General features: G+C 38.1%; 1 protein-coding gene across 3 annotated transcripts in view; it reads right to left on the bottom strand.

Moving 5' to 3' along the window:
- Positions 1-5615: 5615 nt before the first annotated feature.
- Positions 5616-16074, bottom strand: part of GPR180 (G protein-coupled receptor 180) — a 29188-nt gene continuing 18729 nt past the window's right edge. For 2 of the 3 annotated variants that reach the window (XM_039245715.1, XM_039245716.1), the window contains 4 exons: positions 14088-14245; positions 11305-11496; positions 9406-9483; positions 5616-8226 (listed from right to left, as the gene is read on the bottom strand). In XM_039245715.1, coding sequence (XP_039101646.1) covers positions 8068-8226; positions 9406-9483; positions 11305-11496; positions 14088-14245 — 587 coding nt within the window. In that variant the 3' untranslated portion in view covers positions 5616-8067. The remainder of the gene's footprint in view (positions 8227-9405; positions 9484-11304; positions 11497-14087; positions 14246-16074) is intronic. The other variant, XR_005530741.1, reaches the window with a different exon arrangement.

Below are 16074 nucleotides of genomic sequence, written 5' to 3'. Positions count from 1 at the left end.
CAAGTAATCTCTATACCCAATGTGGGGCTCAAACTTACAACCCTGAGATCATGCTCCACCAACTGAGCCAACCAGGCACCCCTCTTTATAATAGGTATTTAATGCTATAAATTTATTCCTAAGAAATATTTTAGCTTCCTCTCATGCATTTTTGATATGCTGTATTTTCATTTTGTCAGTTCAAAATATATTTAGTAAGCCATGGTTAATTCAAAAGTGCTTGTTTTTCAAGTATTTGTAGATTTTCCAGTTATCTTTGTGTTACTTATTAGAATCAGAGAGAATATTTGATAATTTCATTTTTTTTAGATTTGTTATGCTTATGACCTAGGTTATAGTCTATCTTGATGAATGGTGCATGCATATCTGAAAAGACTATATTCTGCTGCTATTGTGTTGTGTGTTCTACAAATGTCATGTAGATCCGATTGAGAGTGTTGTTCAGTTCTATATTCTAGCCGATTTTCTACTAGTCCAACTGATGACTGAAAGATGAGTGTTGAAGTCTCCAACTATAATTATGGGTTGGTCTATTTCTCTTTTCAGTTCTGTCAGTTTTTGCTGTATGTATTTTGAAGGTCTGCTGTTTGGTATATATATTTAAGACTGAGGTGTTCTTGATGAATCAACTCTTATCTTTTTTACCCTTTGTTTATCCCTGGTAATTTTCATTACTCTGAAGTGTACCCTGATATTAGTATAGTCATTTGATATTAATATAGTCATATTGTTTGCATGGGTATATCTTTCCTGTCATTCTAACTTATCTACATCACTATATTTAAGTGGGTTTCTCGTATATAGCATAGTTGGGATATATAAAAAAATATTCTGACAAGCTCTGTCTCTCAATTGATGTATGTAGAACATTTACATTTAGTGCGATTATTGATAAGTTTAGAATTGGATCTATCAGTTTGTTATTTGTTTTCTGCTTATTTTTCTGTTTTTAATTCCTCTGTTTCCCTTTTCCTCTCTTCTTTTGGGTTACTGGAACACTGTTTTAGCATTCCATTTGAATTTTCATACTGTAATTTTGCCAAAATAGTTGTGTGGAGTGGTGGTGGTGCTGGTGTGTGTGTGTGTGTGTGTGTGTGTGTGTCTGTTTCAGTTATTGCTCTAGGGATTACAATATATGTATTTAACTTTACAGAGCCTGCTTGGAATCATGTCACGGGGAATGTAGAAATCTTACTGCCATGTTACCAAAACCAATTAACACTGATCTGAAGATACTACCAATGAGGGGGTAAAAATGAGAGGTAAAAAAGGGAAAGGAGAGAATAAATATGATCATTATGTGTAAATGACACAACTGTTTACCTAGAAGATACAAGGGAACCAATTAGAATATTATTACAATTATTATAATTCAGTTAGATTTGGGAGCAAACTTAAAATACAGAAAAAACAGGCTTCATGTGTAAAACAATAGCCATTTGCAAAACACAATGAAAGAAAACACTAAAATATCAAAGGGGTATCATGAAATGTACATGATCTATATAAAGAAGTCCTTTAAAAGTGATTGACAAACACATGTTCACATTAAAGAAATAGAAAGGTTTTTCATACTGGTTTCTTGGATCACTATAAGAGCAACTACAGGTTCACATAGTTAATGAAATGTTTGGCTAAGGAGCCAAAAAGATGAGCAACCATCTGTGGGGTTAATATCCAACATGTTAAGAAAGTCAATTCTCCCTAACTTGATATGAAATTTAATTCATCCCACTAGAAACAGTAAACACAATTTTTCTTGTAAAAATCAGAGAAGCTGATTCTAAAGTTCATATGAAAAATGTGGTAGGTATAATCATAAAAATTGTAACAAAGAAGAGCACTAACAGGTAAATCTCCCTACCAGACAATATGGCATATTTTAAAGCTACAATAATTAAAACAGTGTGGTTCTAGATCATGGATCAAACAGTTCACTGGAATAGTCTTAAGTCCAGAAACAGACCAGCAACAAATCAGTAAAGAGAAGGTAGATTACAGAATATATAATGTTGTAACAGAGGGCAACCATCTGAAAAAAATTAAGTTGGATCCCTAGGTCATATTTTATAGCAAAATAAATTCTAGGTTAATCAAAACTTTAAATATATAAAAATGTAAATCTACTAGAAAATATGGGCAATTTAAACATAATTTCAAAGAGGTAAAGCTTTTCTATCGGTGATATAAGTAGAACACAGAAGCCATAAAAACATTGAGAATTCCACCTACATTAAATAAAATAAAAACCACACAAGCTCACCTGAGCTTCGGTGCCTGGAGTTTTTGTTGGGCTCTAATACATAGGCATAGCCAACTGAATCCTTGGCCATAAAGCTGAATGTAATCTCCAGTCCTTCTTCCCACCCCAGATGTCAGGCTGGTATCAGTGTGCCCCAAAGCCCCAACTCTCTAATCATACGGTTTGGTATTGGTATTTCGGGTGTGGCTAGCCTTCATCCCAGTCATCTCATTAGTATAAACTCTCAGGTTCCACCATGAATAACAAAGACACTTCCTTCACTCTGGAACTTCCAAGGATTTAAATCTTGGGAAGGGGGGGCGGGGACTGTAGAGCTGGGAAGAGGGGAAGAGGGCCAGGAAAATTTTTTATTCATTTTATTTTATTCCAAGTGTTTAGAAGCTACTTGTAACAGAGTGGAAACCAACAGTGTCCAGTGGCAGAGGGCTGATTTTAAAAAATTAAAATATACCCATATAATGGAATTCTATGCAACGAATTAAAAAACAGGGCAATTCTGTAGGTAGGGATACAGATTCAACTGCTGAATATGCAAAACATTGTGTACCATATAGTACACAATGTATAGTACAATTTGTGTTTCATGTATATGTGCATGTTTATATACACATAAGGCCACCAGAAAAATAAACAAGACACTGATAGCAGAGGTTGGATCAATGGAAGGGAAATGGCTGAAAGACTTAATTTTTTACCCTTTCAAACTTCTGATTTTTTGCACAATATGCATATATGACCTACTTAACAAGAATAAAACATCACAATGTATTTGCATATTTCTCTGAGGATACTGAACATAACGTGTCATTTAATCTTTGATTACTAAGAGCCATTGTCAGAAGTTACACTGAACAAGGCTCTAAAGGTCTACTGAGGCACAAGGGTTGTTTTCACCCACAATGCATGACCCCAGGCTCCTGTGATTTGAGTTAGTGACATTTTCAGTTTTTCTGATTTCTCCCAGCTACTTCTCACTGCCGTCAAACTTCCTCTAGTTGACTCAAACTTCTTTGAAATTGGTGCTTTTAGTTGTAGTGGTCTGAGAAACAAGGCACGTGGTTCCAATACTGTATAACATAGAGGGAAACTGCCTCTTTGACAACTTGAGGAAGCCTCTCATAATTGATGAGTTTTAGAGATTAAACTTCGTAACAACCACCTGACTACGCAAGATTTTTACACATTATTGGTTCCACGTAATTGAATGAGGAACAGGCAAGGAAGACGTTAACTCACTGTGGGAGGTTCTAGGATTTAATTACTGCTATATTGCTAAGTACATGTCTGAACCTCTTTTTCAAAATTGCTTTCATTAATTCAAGAAGCATTTCTGAGCATCTAGTGCGCATGAGGGAACGCTCTAGAGGCTAGGGATACTGCACAATGGCCAAACTCCTTAGAATTTACATTCTCATTGGGGTGAGAGGCAACAGACAAAGATAAAGGGGGAAGTTTAACAAGAGAAGGGGAAATGTGATGGGGCTATTAGGACAGGGCAGCAGCACGTCAGGAGCACCTCTCAGCCTCTGAACCACTAAGGTATCACATGCGACACACACATGCACGCACGCACGCACACCATTTTTTATATATAAAATAAAGGATTTGTAATAGGGATTATAGGAGCTGTACTTTCGTGACAGGCAGGCCACAGAAAGGGGCGGGCAGACGGAAGTGAAGTGGGGGAAGCGAGAATATACTGGGACCTGCCGGCAGAGTAGAACCCAAACGAACTCAGCGGAAACCCATGTCAGCCTCTCACTGCCTCCAAGCCTCCAACCTCAATGACCGGGTTGTGCTGCAGAGCCTGGCACCCTCTGTCACAGAGTGGAACACATACCTGGCTGAAAAGGCAGAGGACGTCAGGGAGGCTGGAGCTCCTGTGTGCCTGGTTGTTGGCCCACAGACCAAAAAGATGAGCCAGCAGATCCGCGATAACGTGGGTAAGCTGCAGCAATGCGTGCCCTGCTGGGACCTTTCAATTATAACAAGAATCTCGATCTGGCCACTTAACATCGGCCTTCTAAATCTCGCGTCACACATCTCTTGTGACCCCCACTATCCGAAAATTATGCAGGGAGAATTAAGAGGTACAGATCTCCAGCTTAGCTACACTGGCACCACATAAAACCACTACAGACGGTCAGAGATCTCTGAAAGATATTTGAGCTGAGAACCTGGAGGGCGAGGAGGATTCAGCCACACAGCCAGTGCCAAGGTTTGGGAGAGAGTATTCCAGGCAGAAATAGTTACTGCAAAGGCCCTGAGGCAGTGATATAAATACGGTATTTTTTCATGACGAGGCTGGAGTATGGTGAGAAGGAGAGTGGTGTGAAATGAGGTCAGAGAGGCAGGGATCAGCTCACCTGGGTCCTTGCAGAACACGGGAATGAGCATGGATCACTGTTTTCTAAGGGCAAAGGGAAGCAAATGGAGAGTTTTTGACAAGCCAGTAGTAGTTTGATCTGATTTCTAGTTTTAAACTCTATTTTAAAGTAATTTCGAACTTAAAAAGAGGCCTAAGATTCCCACAAAGAAGTCCATCATCCAACTGATTTCCTTTACTTTGCAGAACACGGGCTTTGGCGGGCAGGGCCACCTCTCTCTGGGACTCCTCCGGGTCCCCCGGTTTTCCATGCGAGCTGCACTTCCAGAGGACACTGTGCACGATGCCCTGGGACGTGATGCCGGAGGGTGGAAGCAGCAATATTCCTTTGAGAACTACTCAAGAGTTCAGGCCAGCGTGCTTCCACACTGCTTTTCGGATTTCACAGGAAAACCAATCTTGTCATTTTAGTCTCAACTCATGAATTCATGTTACAAAAAATGGGATTATCTTTTCAGATCTGGTCTCCAACTGACTGGTGACATTACTTCTGGTCTCAAATTGAGTGGTTACATTACTTCTCAAAACAAAAAACCTTGAGGATTTGATACCACTGAAGCTATTTTTCCGGAGAACAGGCACCGTCTCCTAAGGGAAACGTGCTGAAGGGGCCACTGTTCATGCTGATGTATGTGTTCTAGTTTCCCCACATTACATGTGGCCTTGGGCTTACAGATCTTCTAGTTTCTGTAGAACCTAGCTTACAAGTTGAGACCACAGACAACCTTCCTAAAACAAGCTCTTTTGCCTCTCGCTGAAAGCCAAGATTCAAAATACTGAAGTGGGCTCAGAGCACACTTAGACATGAAACCTCATTTCTGACCTCTGTACAATCCCAGGTTTAATGTTAAAACCAACACCTAGAAGTAACTACGGATAGCCATGTGTTATCACTAAAAACAAACACACCTAATAGGTGCTCATTAAATCACGAGGGTAAAGTAGAAAAACGAAAGAGAAGTCAGGTGCCTTTAGAGAACGCATTTATTCTCTCTCAGATGCGGCTGAAGGAGAGCTCTGCCAGCGCGGTGGGGCTCAGCGACCACAGCGAGGGTCCTGACGCACGGCAGACGTTCAGTTAAGTCGGAGCTAATGTTGTTACATGTGTCAACACAAGTATCTTCTATACCCTCTTAAAGGAAGAAATAAATTGCTCCTGGAAAAAAACAAAAAGAGGAGCTCTGGACAGACTACTCATCTTCTTTAAGGAGAAAGTGTAAACACAGACTTTAAGAAAGCGTGATCCGACAGAGAGAACAGCAGACAGCTTTGATCCTTAAGGAGAGTCTGCAGTACATGCCTCCATGCTCGGCGCTGACAGATGATCTCCTTGTAAACAGTCAGCAAGAGAAGAGCGAGGCTGTGCCACGATTTACGGACTGTATATTCTGAGCTCCAATCCCTAAATTTACTGACAATGTCTTATACGTTATATGTTAATTATTAACAACTGTTTTCCTTCATTTAACAATGGCTCTTGAAAAACAAAATAAATGATCACAAATCCAACCATAAATTAAAAGATAATTAAGGTAAAAAAAGACCTGTTAAAGTTTCACATATGCAAGCACAATAGCACATTTCATATATTCAGATTACAGTTTCTACGATCTTTCATATATTCGGATTACAGTGTCTATGATCTTTGCGTGAATAACAGAAAAGTTACTCCCTTTCTACTGCTGCAAGTTCACAACATTTATGAAAAGGCTTCACCTTTTTTTTCCAGCTCAATTAACTGCACCTCAGTTGAACATGACAGACAGCAACTGGGATTATGAGTGAGATGGGCTCAAAGAAAGGTCATGACCCCACAGCAGATCATGGAAACTGAAAATATACTTCAGATTTTCTAGTGGTAACCTGTAGCCCTCATTTATTAAATAATTTACAGAGAACTGTTAGGAGAATGATTTAATGAGCAGGCTGACCTCTGTCATTCTGCCAGTTTGCTGCTCATGAACACATGCATTGTGCCTTTAAATTGAAACAGATCCCGTTCATTTCCAATGAGACGAGGTGTAAGGTAAAAACAAAGACGAAGCCATAGATATATTAAAGTTACGCTACGTTAACTACTTAATTAAAAACTTTAATTACCAGATCAGTGCACCATTTCTTGCTTAAAAATGTAATACCTTTGAAAGTAGATAAAGAATATTTTTTTAAAAGTAAGCCATATGTGAAAGTGAAAAGGTCTGAGCGACATGACACACAGAAACAGAATCATTTCCAATCAGTGACTACTAATGGGAAGACTCATTTTATACAGCAGGTATTGACAACCATTTAGCAATTCTTTAAACAGGCACTTGATAGAGTGTTTTGCAGCTAGCATACTCAATACTGGGCATCACATACACAAAAAAATATGGCTTTATTACAAAGGATTCAAGATGGCAACTACTTAGAATCCAGTGCCAACACGGATTATAACAAATCCAGTGAGTATTTTGTTTTTCAATTATTCATAGAAAATTTAATCCTGATTAAGTATCCTTGGGCAGGAATTCATGGGTAGTTGATGACTGAAACCAACATTTATGTGAAATGCTTCTGTTAATTTAATCTGTGTATACGGCTTAATTACGATTGGGGATTCAATGTAAGAGAAATGAATTATTATCAGGATTAAAATTTTAGTACCATATCACACAGTACTTCTTCCTTCTTTCTTTTTAAACATATAACCCTGCTTGTCTCTTCACCTAAGTGCTTACATTTGAAAACTCTTTGTAAGGAACAACTCGTGTAATGTATCTAAGCTTTAGTTTTCATAAGTTATCTGCCAGAAACCCTTTGCTAATCAAGCTAGAACCTGAACTAGAGCCAGAAGTGATAGAGGAAAATGGAGAAGAACCCCACAACAAATAAACAAAAGCTTATTCATTTAGCCATAAATATACTTTATATTCACATTCCAAGTAATTTCATTTTCAATTCCTTTAAACTCCAATACGAAATGCATTTTCCTCAAAGCATAAAAAGAAACAGTTTTAAATCAGTGTATTACACCGACTTTGTAATTGGAGTTAGATATGTATAAGCAAGTAATCATTTAACTGATTACTTTTTACAAGACTATCAAACCTGAGTTAACTTTTGATGTAAGACGAGGCATTGTAAGTGGTGAATCTCTTACTAAAATATCATATCATTCTTTTTCATCTTAATTTCCACAGAGAAATTGCATAAATCACCTTATAACAACACTCTTTCTTCAAAGTTTATTAAGCATATTTCAAAACGCTTATTACCTTTTTTCAGTTTGATACTGCTTAAATGCAGCTGTATAAATAACGTGCTGGGCATTCTTTGTTCAATTTTCCATACCGCAAGTATGAAAGAAAAGTCACTGCATTTGGATCCTTATTGCACTCTTAAATCAATTCACGTTTCCTTGAAAGAAAATCAAGTATCAGAAGTGAGGCCGACTTTTGTGCCCAGATGATATGGTCAGTGGTAGTGTTACTGAAGAAAGTGACGAGACTTCCCAGTACAGACTGTGGGACAGAAAGAGTCTGTAGAGAATAACCATGGAAACAGACTGGCAAAGGATAACACCTACTGTAATAACCTGAAAAGAAAAGGAAGGGAATGCATTTACTGCCTGCAACAACAGACACATTATATTCAAGTTATTATAAACCCATAGACTTCGTATTTACACACACACACACACAACTCCTCCATCTTTAACGTGGGTACATTTTATCAAAGAAATTTTCAATAGGAAAATCTGACCAATGTTCAGAACTGTAATTGTCCAAAGGTAAAACTTATTTAATAGTTTCTAAACACACCCAATTTGCTAACCCATTCTCTCCTCAGGGTGCACACACCACAGGAAGAGATCTGAAAAATCAGGTTCCTGGATAATCTAGTAATGAGAATAAAGCATGATTCAGGTAGGGACCTGAATCTTGAAGAGCACTCTAAAAGCCCTTTCAGAAATTCTCATGTTGCTTCTTTATTTTTGTAAACTACCTTCCTATCTATTTACCCTTTGTAAACACCTCAGGTTCAAGAAACATCTATGCCTTCAAGCACAAGCTGCATCGCTTGCCAAAGGTACCCGACAGAATACTTTGAAATGGTGGAGTCGTTTACCTAAGAAGGTAGCTTTCCACACAATGAAAATGTGGCATGCTCCTTCCGGTCTGCAGTCTGTTAAAGCAACTACACTGATTTTATAGATCTATTTCGATTTTTCTATGTTGTAAAACATTTTAATCAATTTTTCTTAACAAAGATGGATTATGAATTGCCTAATTTATAAAATAGTATCATGAAATAGATTAAAATAGTAACAAAAGCTATATTCATCACTTTTTAATTAATTAACATTTTCCTTTTATACTTAAAGTTCTAATTTATATACTCACTGGGTCAGTATTTTGTTTCAAAGCTTTATTTTAAAAAGCTCAAAGGGGCGCCTGGGTGGTTCAGTCGGTTAAGGTCCGACTTCAGTTCTGGTCATGATCTCATAGTTCATGGGTGTGAGCCCCGCATCGGGCTCTGTGCTGACAGATCGGAACCTGGAGCCTGCTTCAGATTCTGTGTCTCCCTCTATCTCTGCCCCTCCCCTGTGTGCACACACTCTCTCTCAAAAATAAAATAAACATTAAAATAAGTTAAATAAACAAATTAATAAAAAGGTCAAAAAAAACTTCTAAATGGAAAAATATGCCTATTATCTTTTACTAATTTCCCATAAAGACTATAAAACACCATTGTGATCATGTGTCTTACTTACCTTATCTCTTTGGTAGTCACTAAAAATGACAGAAATACATGCAAGACCTGGATGGCATAAAAACCACAAGATACAGCCCTGAAACAAATGAAAAGAAAGTCAGATGATTGCAGCTGGAGCTTTACTTTCCGAATAACATTACTAGCATATGTGGGAGGTCCTGGTTGACCTCAATTAACCTTTAGAGTGGAACTTGCAATAAAATTAAAAATAAATTTACTATTGCTAGGATAACATTTTGTTTCTAACCACATGGGTATTTAAAATTTTGTGTTTGTACATCTCTTATATGTACACATTTAAATATACATTATAGATTTAAACATGAAAACACATGAATATAAGTAGCATTGAACATTGAGAAAAGCAAAGTACAAATGTGTACTATTTGTAAGATGAAAGCAGTAAGAATGGACATTCGTATTTGCACGCAGACACAACAAGACTCTGTAAGAATGCCCAAAGCGCTAACGGTGCTCGCCCAGCTGCGAGCTAGCACACGGGACAGCAGAACTGGGCAAGGAAGGACGGGAAACTTTTTAACATTATACTTCTCAAGAATCTCTTTCCTATTTTTCCTAGAACCATGGCAATGTATTCTCTTTTCCAAAATTAAACGTGAAGCAACATAATAAGTTAACAACAGGAGCTGCTGAGATGCTTGGTACACTGCAGATAAGGGAAAAAAACAAGATGTAAAAAAACCGTGTTTAGTACACTACTGTTTGTGTAAATACGGAGGGAAACACAGAAATATATGTATGTTTAAAATTCTGTAGAAGGATAAGTCAAGAATTAATAGCACTGATTATATGAGGACAAAATAACAGGGTAGACGGAAGAGAGGTAAAAAAACCTTTTGCTTCTCTTTAAATACTTTCGATGTTTGAACCCGTTCAAATAGTGAAACTAAAGCATATAAAAATAATTTTTTAAGAAAAAAGTTTGTTACTATTTTAAATACAGAATCAAAGAGGAAATTGAGTTTTAAAACCCCTTACACATATATTAACTTTTCAAACAAAAAGCAAATCCATCCCTGTGACAAATCCAAAAGCAAAGGGACGTTTTCTTGCCTGTTTGGTGCTCAGAAAGCTGGCGTGGGTTCCTGGGGCTGCAGGAGCAGCTTTAAGATGCTGACCACGGAGCGTAAGGAATTTGGCCCCTACTTCCACAGCCGCCCTGGAGGAACGCAGAGCACTGTGGACTCGGGGTGGGGGTGGGCGGCTGACCAAACAGCTTATCCGAATACTGTTCTGAGGTGGATGGATGCCCTCAATCTGACAGAGAAAAAGAACTCTCTAGGAGGTGGGCTCCTGCAGTGTTACTGCGCCAACTTCTCTCCTCATCTTTTCCTTTGTTAAACGGGGAGAGAAAAAAAAATCAAATCTGCCTTTAGGTCCCTCTCGTGTAAGGGACACGAAGGAGGGCTACAGTAGACATGGCCTCCTTGGGAGGCGGAGAAATGGCTGAAACATACCGCGTCCCCAGCCTCCTGCTTCACCTGCTGATGCTGTGAGCGCCTTGTGCTGCGTAACTCTGCATGTTAACAGTTCATCATTAATAGCTGCTTTTTGAGAAATGCAGGCTGTATTCTAATTTCATTTTTTTAAAAACTCTGACACAGAAAAAAAGTGTAAAATTCCTATTGATAAAGGAATCATGACCCGGGCGAACTGACCTAAGATGACATGGAAACTACTACCGCACAGGTTCTGTAAAATGGGATGATACCTACATCTCACAGGTGGCAAAGATTAAGTGAGCTGGGCATATAAAAGGCACGCTTCGGCACAGAATCAAAGCATAACCAGTATTAGCACAGGGTTGCTTAACTTCCCCCCAAAAGTAGAACAGACTCAATAATCAGAAGAAGACATTTTCTACCCAAACCCATACTTTGGCAAACGTGATGTAAAACTCCCTTTTCAGCGTGCTTCTCTCCACTGTGATGATCTGGTATAGTCCACAGCCTAGCGACAGTGCTAGGCAAATTCTTAAAACGATAAGCAAGATCCCTGCTAAGTTGTGATGTGAATGGTAGCTGTGAGGACTGGTGTCTTCAAACTGTTCCCAAAGTAGCAAAATACTCTGCAAGATACAATATTACATTTAGTGAGGAAAACAAAAATCATGTCTACTTCTTAGTAGAGTATTTTCTTTTAAATACTCTCTTTTTTAAATACTCTTTTAAATACTTTTATTTTTTAAATACTCTTTTAAAATTTTCTTTTAAATCTCTTTAAAGAGTGATCAACATTCCTAAGAGGTTCTCAAACTTATCAGACACTAAAGGTTGTTAATTAATAAAGCACAGGCATCAGGCACAGACTTTACCTCCCTGAAACCCCACATCAGAGAAAAGGGATTTTTACTGAATGAGATCATCATATAGGAAATATAAAATGTGTATGCTGCCATGATTCAAGGAAGAGATCTTTAAGGATGGAACTAAGTTGAAAAGGTGAAGAGAGGAAATCTGAACTTTCTTCTAACTCTTTGTTCCCTCCACACCACACGAAGAATCAAACGGCCCTGTGTTCAAGCCCGTTGTATCAGCGTGACTCTGACACATCTCCAGGTCTCCCGTTATCCGGAAGTGAAGGAGTCAGAGCTGTTGATTTCAGACGTCACTCTTTTCCATGGTAGCCTCTCAGGGTAAAGGACAGTTCGTTTTTGACATTCACCAGAGCACCGGGCTATCCACGGGTAACCAGCACAGTTACTTCTTTCGTTTGTGGATCTTTTTCCGCCCACAGCGTTATGGTCACAGGAAAAGCACAGCAAGTTCCTCATCGGCTGCTCTGTTTATCGCTCTTTAGGAGAAATCACGTTCCCTCCATCCTTTCTAAACACCGACCACAAGTTACTATGGGGTTGTTGCCATCGCACATGTCAGCAGCCCCCTGTGCTGCCGTCTTCTGCCAGCTCAGCCCTGAGAGTGGGCTTCTGTGGCTTCCGAAGAACTTAGGTCAAAGCTCTAAATTAAATCCAGTTCTTAGGCTGTATGGGGTGTGTCAGCAACCCCTTCCTCTTCTCATTCTCAGATCTTCTAACCTGATCTCACTCCCACTACCCCGCTTGACAGCTGAGCTCCTCTGGCATCCTGCACACACACGCTCCCTTCTCAGGCTTTACTGAAGTGTATGTCTTCACTCCACCAAATCACTGTACCCATATGATTCCTCACCCTGTATTCCTAAACTTAACTTGTACAAAAAGAAGTCCTATTGTAGAACTACTATCTCCTGGTATCTATGTGAGGTGAGGAGTATGTTAACTAGCCTGATTTTGGTGATCATTTCAAAATGCATACATATACCAAAACATCAAGTTGCATGTCTTAAATATGTACAATTTCTATTTGTTAATTAAACCCCAAGAAAGCCAACAAAAAAGAACTATCATTTCCCATGTTTCACATTTTTACACAGTCAAACCCCACATTTTCAGATATGTATACCAGCGTGTGACCTGTGGACTATACGTGTGTAATTGAACTTATGTAGTGTCATTCACCTTGTCTGGGTGGTTGTTGAAGGCCAGGGCCATGTCTCGTGTGTTCTTCACAAATGCTGACATAGACTCTAGAGTAGTGTCATAATCTCAGTTCTCATTTCCTATTTGTCTTATATGATAATGGATTAAAATTACAAGGAAATAATGAAAATTCAATTTTTAAAAAAGCTACTTACTGAGAAATGAGAATTTAACCTGATATTAGCACCACTCTCCATAAGCCCTAGAACAAAAACATAAACTTGGTAGAATCTTGCCCTTATACTGATCATTTCCATCAGTTGTCATTAGCCTTTCCTTCTAATGCCCGAGAAAGGTGTTCTTTCCTTTCTAAATATTACCACCTGTCATATGGTCTCTTTCTATATCAATCATGAAATTCAACACACCTATTTCACACAGCACCTACTATCCTAAATAAATACTATGAATATAAAGACAAACAAAGCACAGGACTTATCCTTCATTAATGAATTTTTCAATTTATTTAATGCATTAAAACTTAGATTATAATGTCCTCTGCAGAGCCCAGATGTAAATTTCATTTTCATCTATAGCTAATGGTGGTCACAAGCTCAGTGTAAATTTTTGTTTATGCCTTTCTTTATAATTTTTATAAAGCCCACTGCATATAAATAAGCACACTGATATCTTAGAATAAAAGAAAACTAACAGAAAAAGGCCCAAGAGGTCTATATTTGTTTTTGCATTTGTTCTCAAAAACTAGATACCATTCTTTATCATTCTGTATTTTGCTTTTTCGTTAATCTCAGATACTCACTTGAACTGTTTCATGGATAAAGTAGCAGAACTGGACCTAAAGATTTATGCCTATGGATGAATCTCAAATTCAGTGATTCACTCATTTTGAAATGCTGAATACTTACTAAGTGTGTTAGAAAATATGAAAGAAAGCTATCAAGTAGGAAATGAGAATCTAACTTAATAGTAAGCATTCTGCACTTGAATAAGCTGAGAGAAAGCTCAAATTCAGATACATTACAATTAAATTCTGCAGTCTACATATACCAGCAAGAAGATTAAAAGACTTTAAAATGACAAATTATTACTCATGGGTCCCAAGTTTTACTTTTGAAATGAGATACGTGCAGGTTTGCATTTCTGCACATTGCACAGGACAGACCGTGCGGATCAAGGCTCACCTGCGTTATGACGATGACTACAGCAATGCCAGTGGACGCAGGAGTAGAATCCCACTGGAGAGGTCTGCTCTGAGCCTTCTTCATTCTCACTATTGTCCAACCCATGCACAGACTCAGAAGCAGGTATAACATTTGGATTTGGGAAGCAATGTCAAAAACTAAATGGGAAACGAAAACCAAAGTCAACCAAGTTTTCCTAACACAAAGGACTTGGTCCTTTTTGTATTGAGAATATAAAGTAATTATCTTTTAAACACAAAGAGATAGGCATTCTCAAAGAGAAGTTAATAAAGTTTAATAATAAGAGATATTCATGTAGAACTCTAAAAATTAAAATTTTGCCTTTAAGTTTGTAAACATTTATGAATGGCAATATTCTCTCCTCTCTGTATACATCTCTATTAAGACCAACTTTAAATCTCTTTGTTTCCCATTTCTCTTATGTTTTCTAACTACATAATACTGTTTGTTCTCTATAACTTACTGCTTATTAAAACAGACACACTTTAAATGTAATTGCTCCAACGTGGGGGATACTAGTGTCTTCATTTCCAGGTTGTTAATTTCTTTTGATGGCTTAACTATATAATGTGAAATTATTTTCTCAAACTATCCATGAGAAATAGCACGGCAATAAAACGCACAGCTGCTGTAACATTCAGCAATGTTGAATCCGAAGACAAATGAAGGACCCGTGCGCTTGTGTTACGCGCCACCAGGCGGCCACCACGTACACTGCAGGGGAATGGCTCTACTTTAAACAAGTAGCAAGACCACCCACGTCCACTTCCAGCTTCAAGAAAACGACAATCTCTAAATACTCCAAGTTCCATGCATTTTTATTTTGGAAGCTGGTATTTATTGATTTTAAAAAAAGATGACCACTTTCTCAACATAGTATATTTCGATACAGACTTTGGAACAAACGTGATCAGAATTTAACAAGAGTGAAACTTTCTTCAAATTGCCAACCATACCTTTGATGTTTACAGCTTTTATTTCTTTTATATAAAGATATTCTTGTAGAAACAGATAAAACTAGCTATAGCATAATTTTTTTTTTACATTTATTTTTTGAGAGATAGAGTGAGACAGAGCATGAGCGGGGAGGGTTAGAGAGAGAAGGAGACACAGAATCTGAAGCAGGCTCCAGGCTCTGAGCTAGCTGTCAGCATAGAGCCCGATGCGGGGCTCGAACTCACTAACTGTGAGATCATGACCTGAGCCGAAGTCAGACGCTTAACCGACTGAATCACTCAGGTGCCCCCAAACTAGCTATGGTATAACCTATTAGCAACTTACGAGCTGAAAACCTATTAATAATACACCTTTTCAGATATATATTGACCATCTCCCCCTGCTCTGCCACCCAAATTAAAATTGGATCCTCTACAGTTATGCTCAAATATTTGTTAGTAAATTCTGATAATGAACTATCACCATGTTTGAACAGTACAAAATGCCACGGCCTTTCAGATCAAGCACAGTTTTCTTTCATCACAGATCTTAAGTGACAGGGATGCCAATTACTTTTATTAAACATCTCACAAATACATATTTAGTTACATAAGAAAAATAACTAATGATCAAAAATATCCCATTCTTTGTGATTTTATTAAAAATCTTGACATTTAATCATTTAACTAACCAAACTTGTCAGAACATCAAAATTTAGCATTGCTGATTTATTGTAGTTTAATTAAAAAAAAACAAACCAACCAACTTTTGCTATTAGACCCACAGGGAAGATGCCAGACAGTGGAAACCCGTGTTTGTATCCAGCAGACACTCACAGAAACACACCAGTCCTTCATCTTGGTAACAGCTTGTCCCTGATGGGCTCTTGTGTCCCTGTCTTTCTAAAATGCATGAGCTCAATTATTTCTAGGGTTCTGTTCAGCTTTAAAATTCTACGGTTCTGCTAAGCATCCTGGGTCGCCTAAGAGACAAGAGAGAGACCAGAGCTCACAGTAACGTTCAAAAAGAA

The sequence above is a fragment of the Hyaena hyaena genome, unplaced genomic scaffold (genome assembly GCF_003009895.1).
Source record: "Hyaena hyaena isolate Hyena2069 unplaced genomic scaffold, ASM300989v1 scaffold_263, whole genome shotgun sequence".
Taxonomy (NCBI): domain Eukaryota; kingdom Metazoa; phylum Chordata; class Mammalia; order Carnivora; family Hyaenidae; genus Hyaena; species Hyaena hyaena.
The sequence above is the reverse complement of the archived record's forward strand: the minus strand, read 5'-3'. Positions and strand labels throughout refer to the sequence as shown.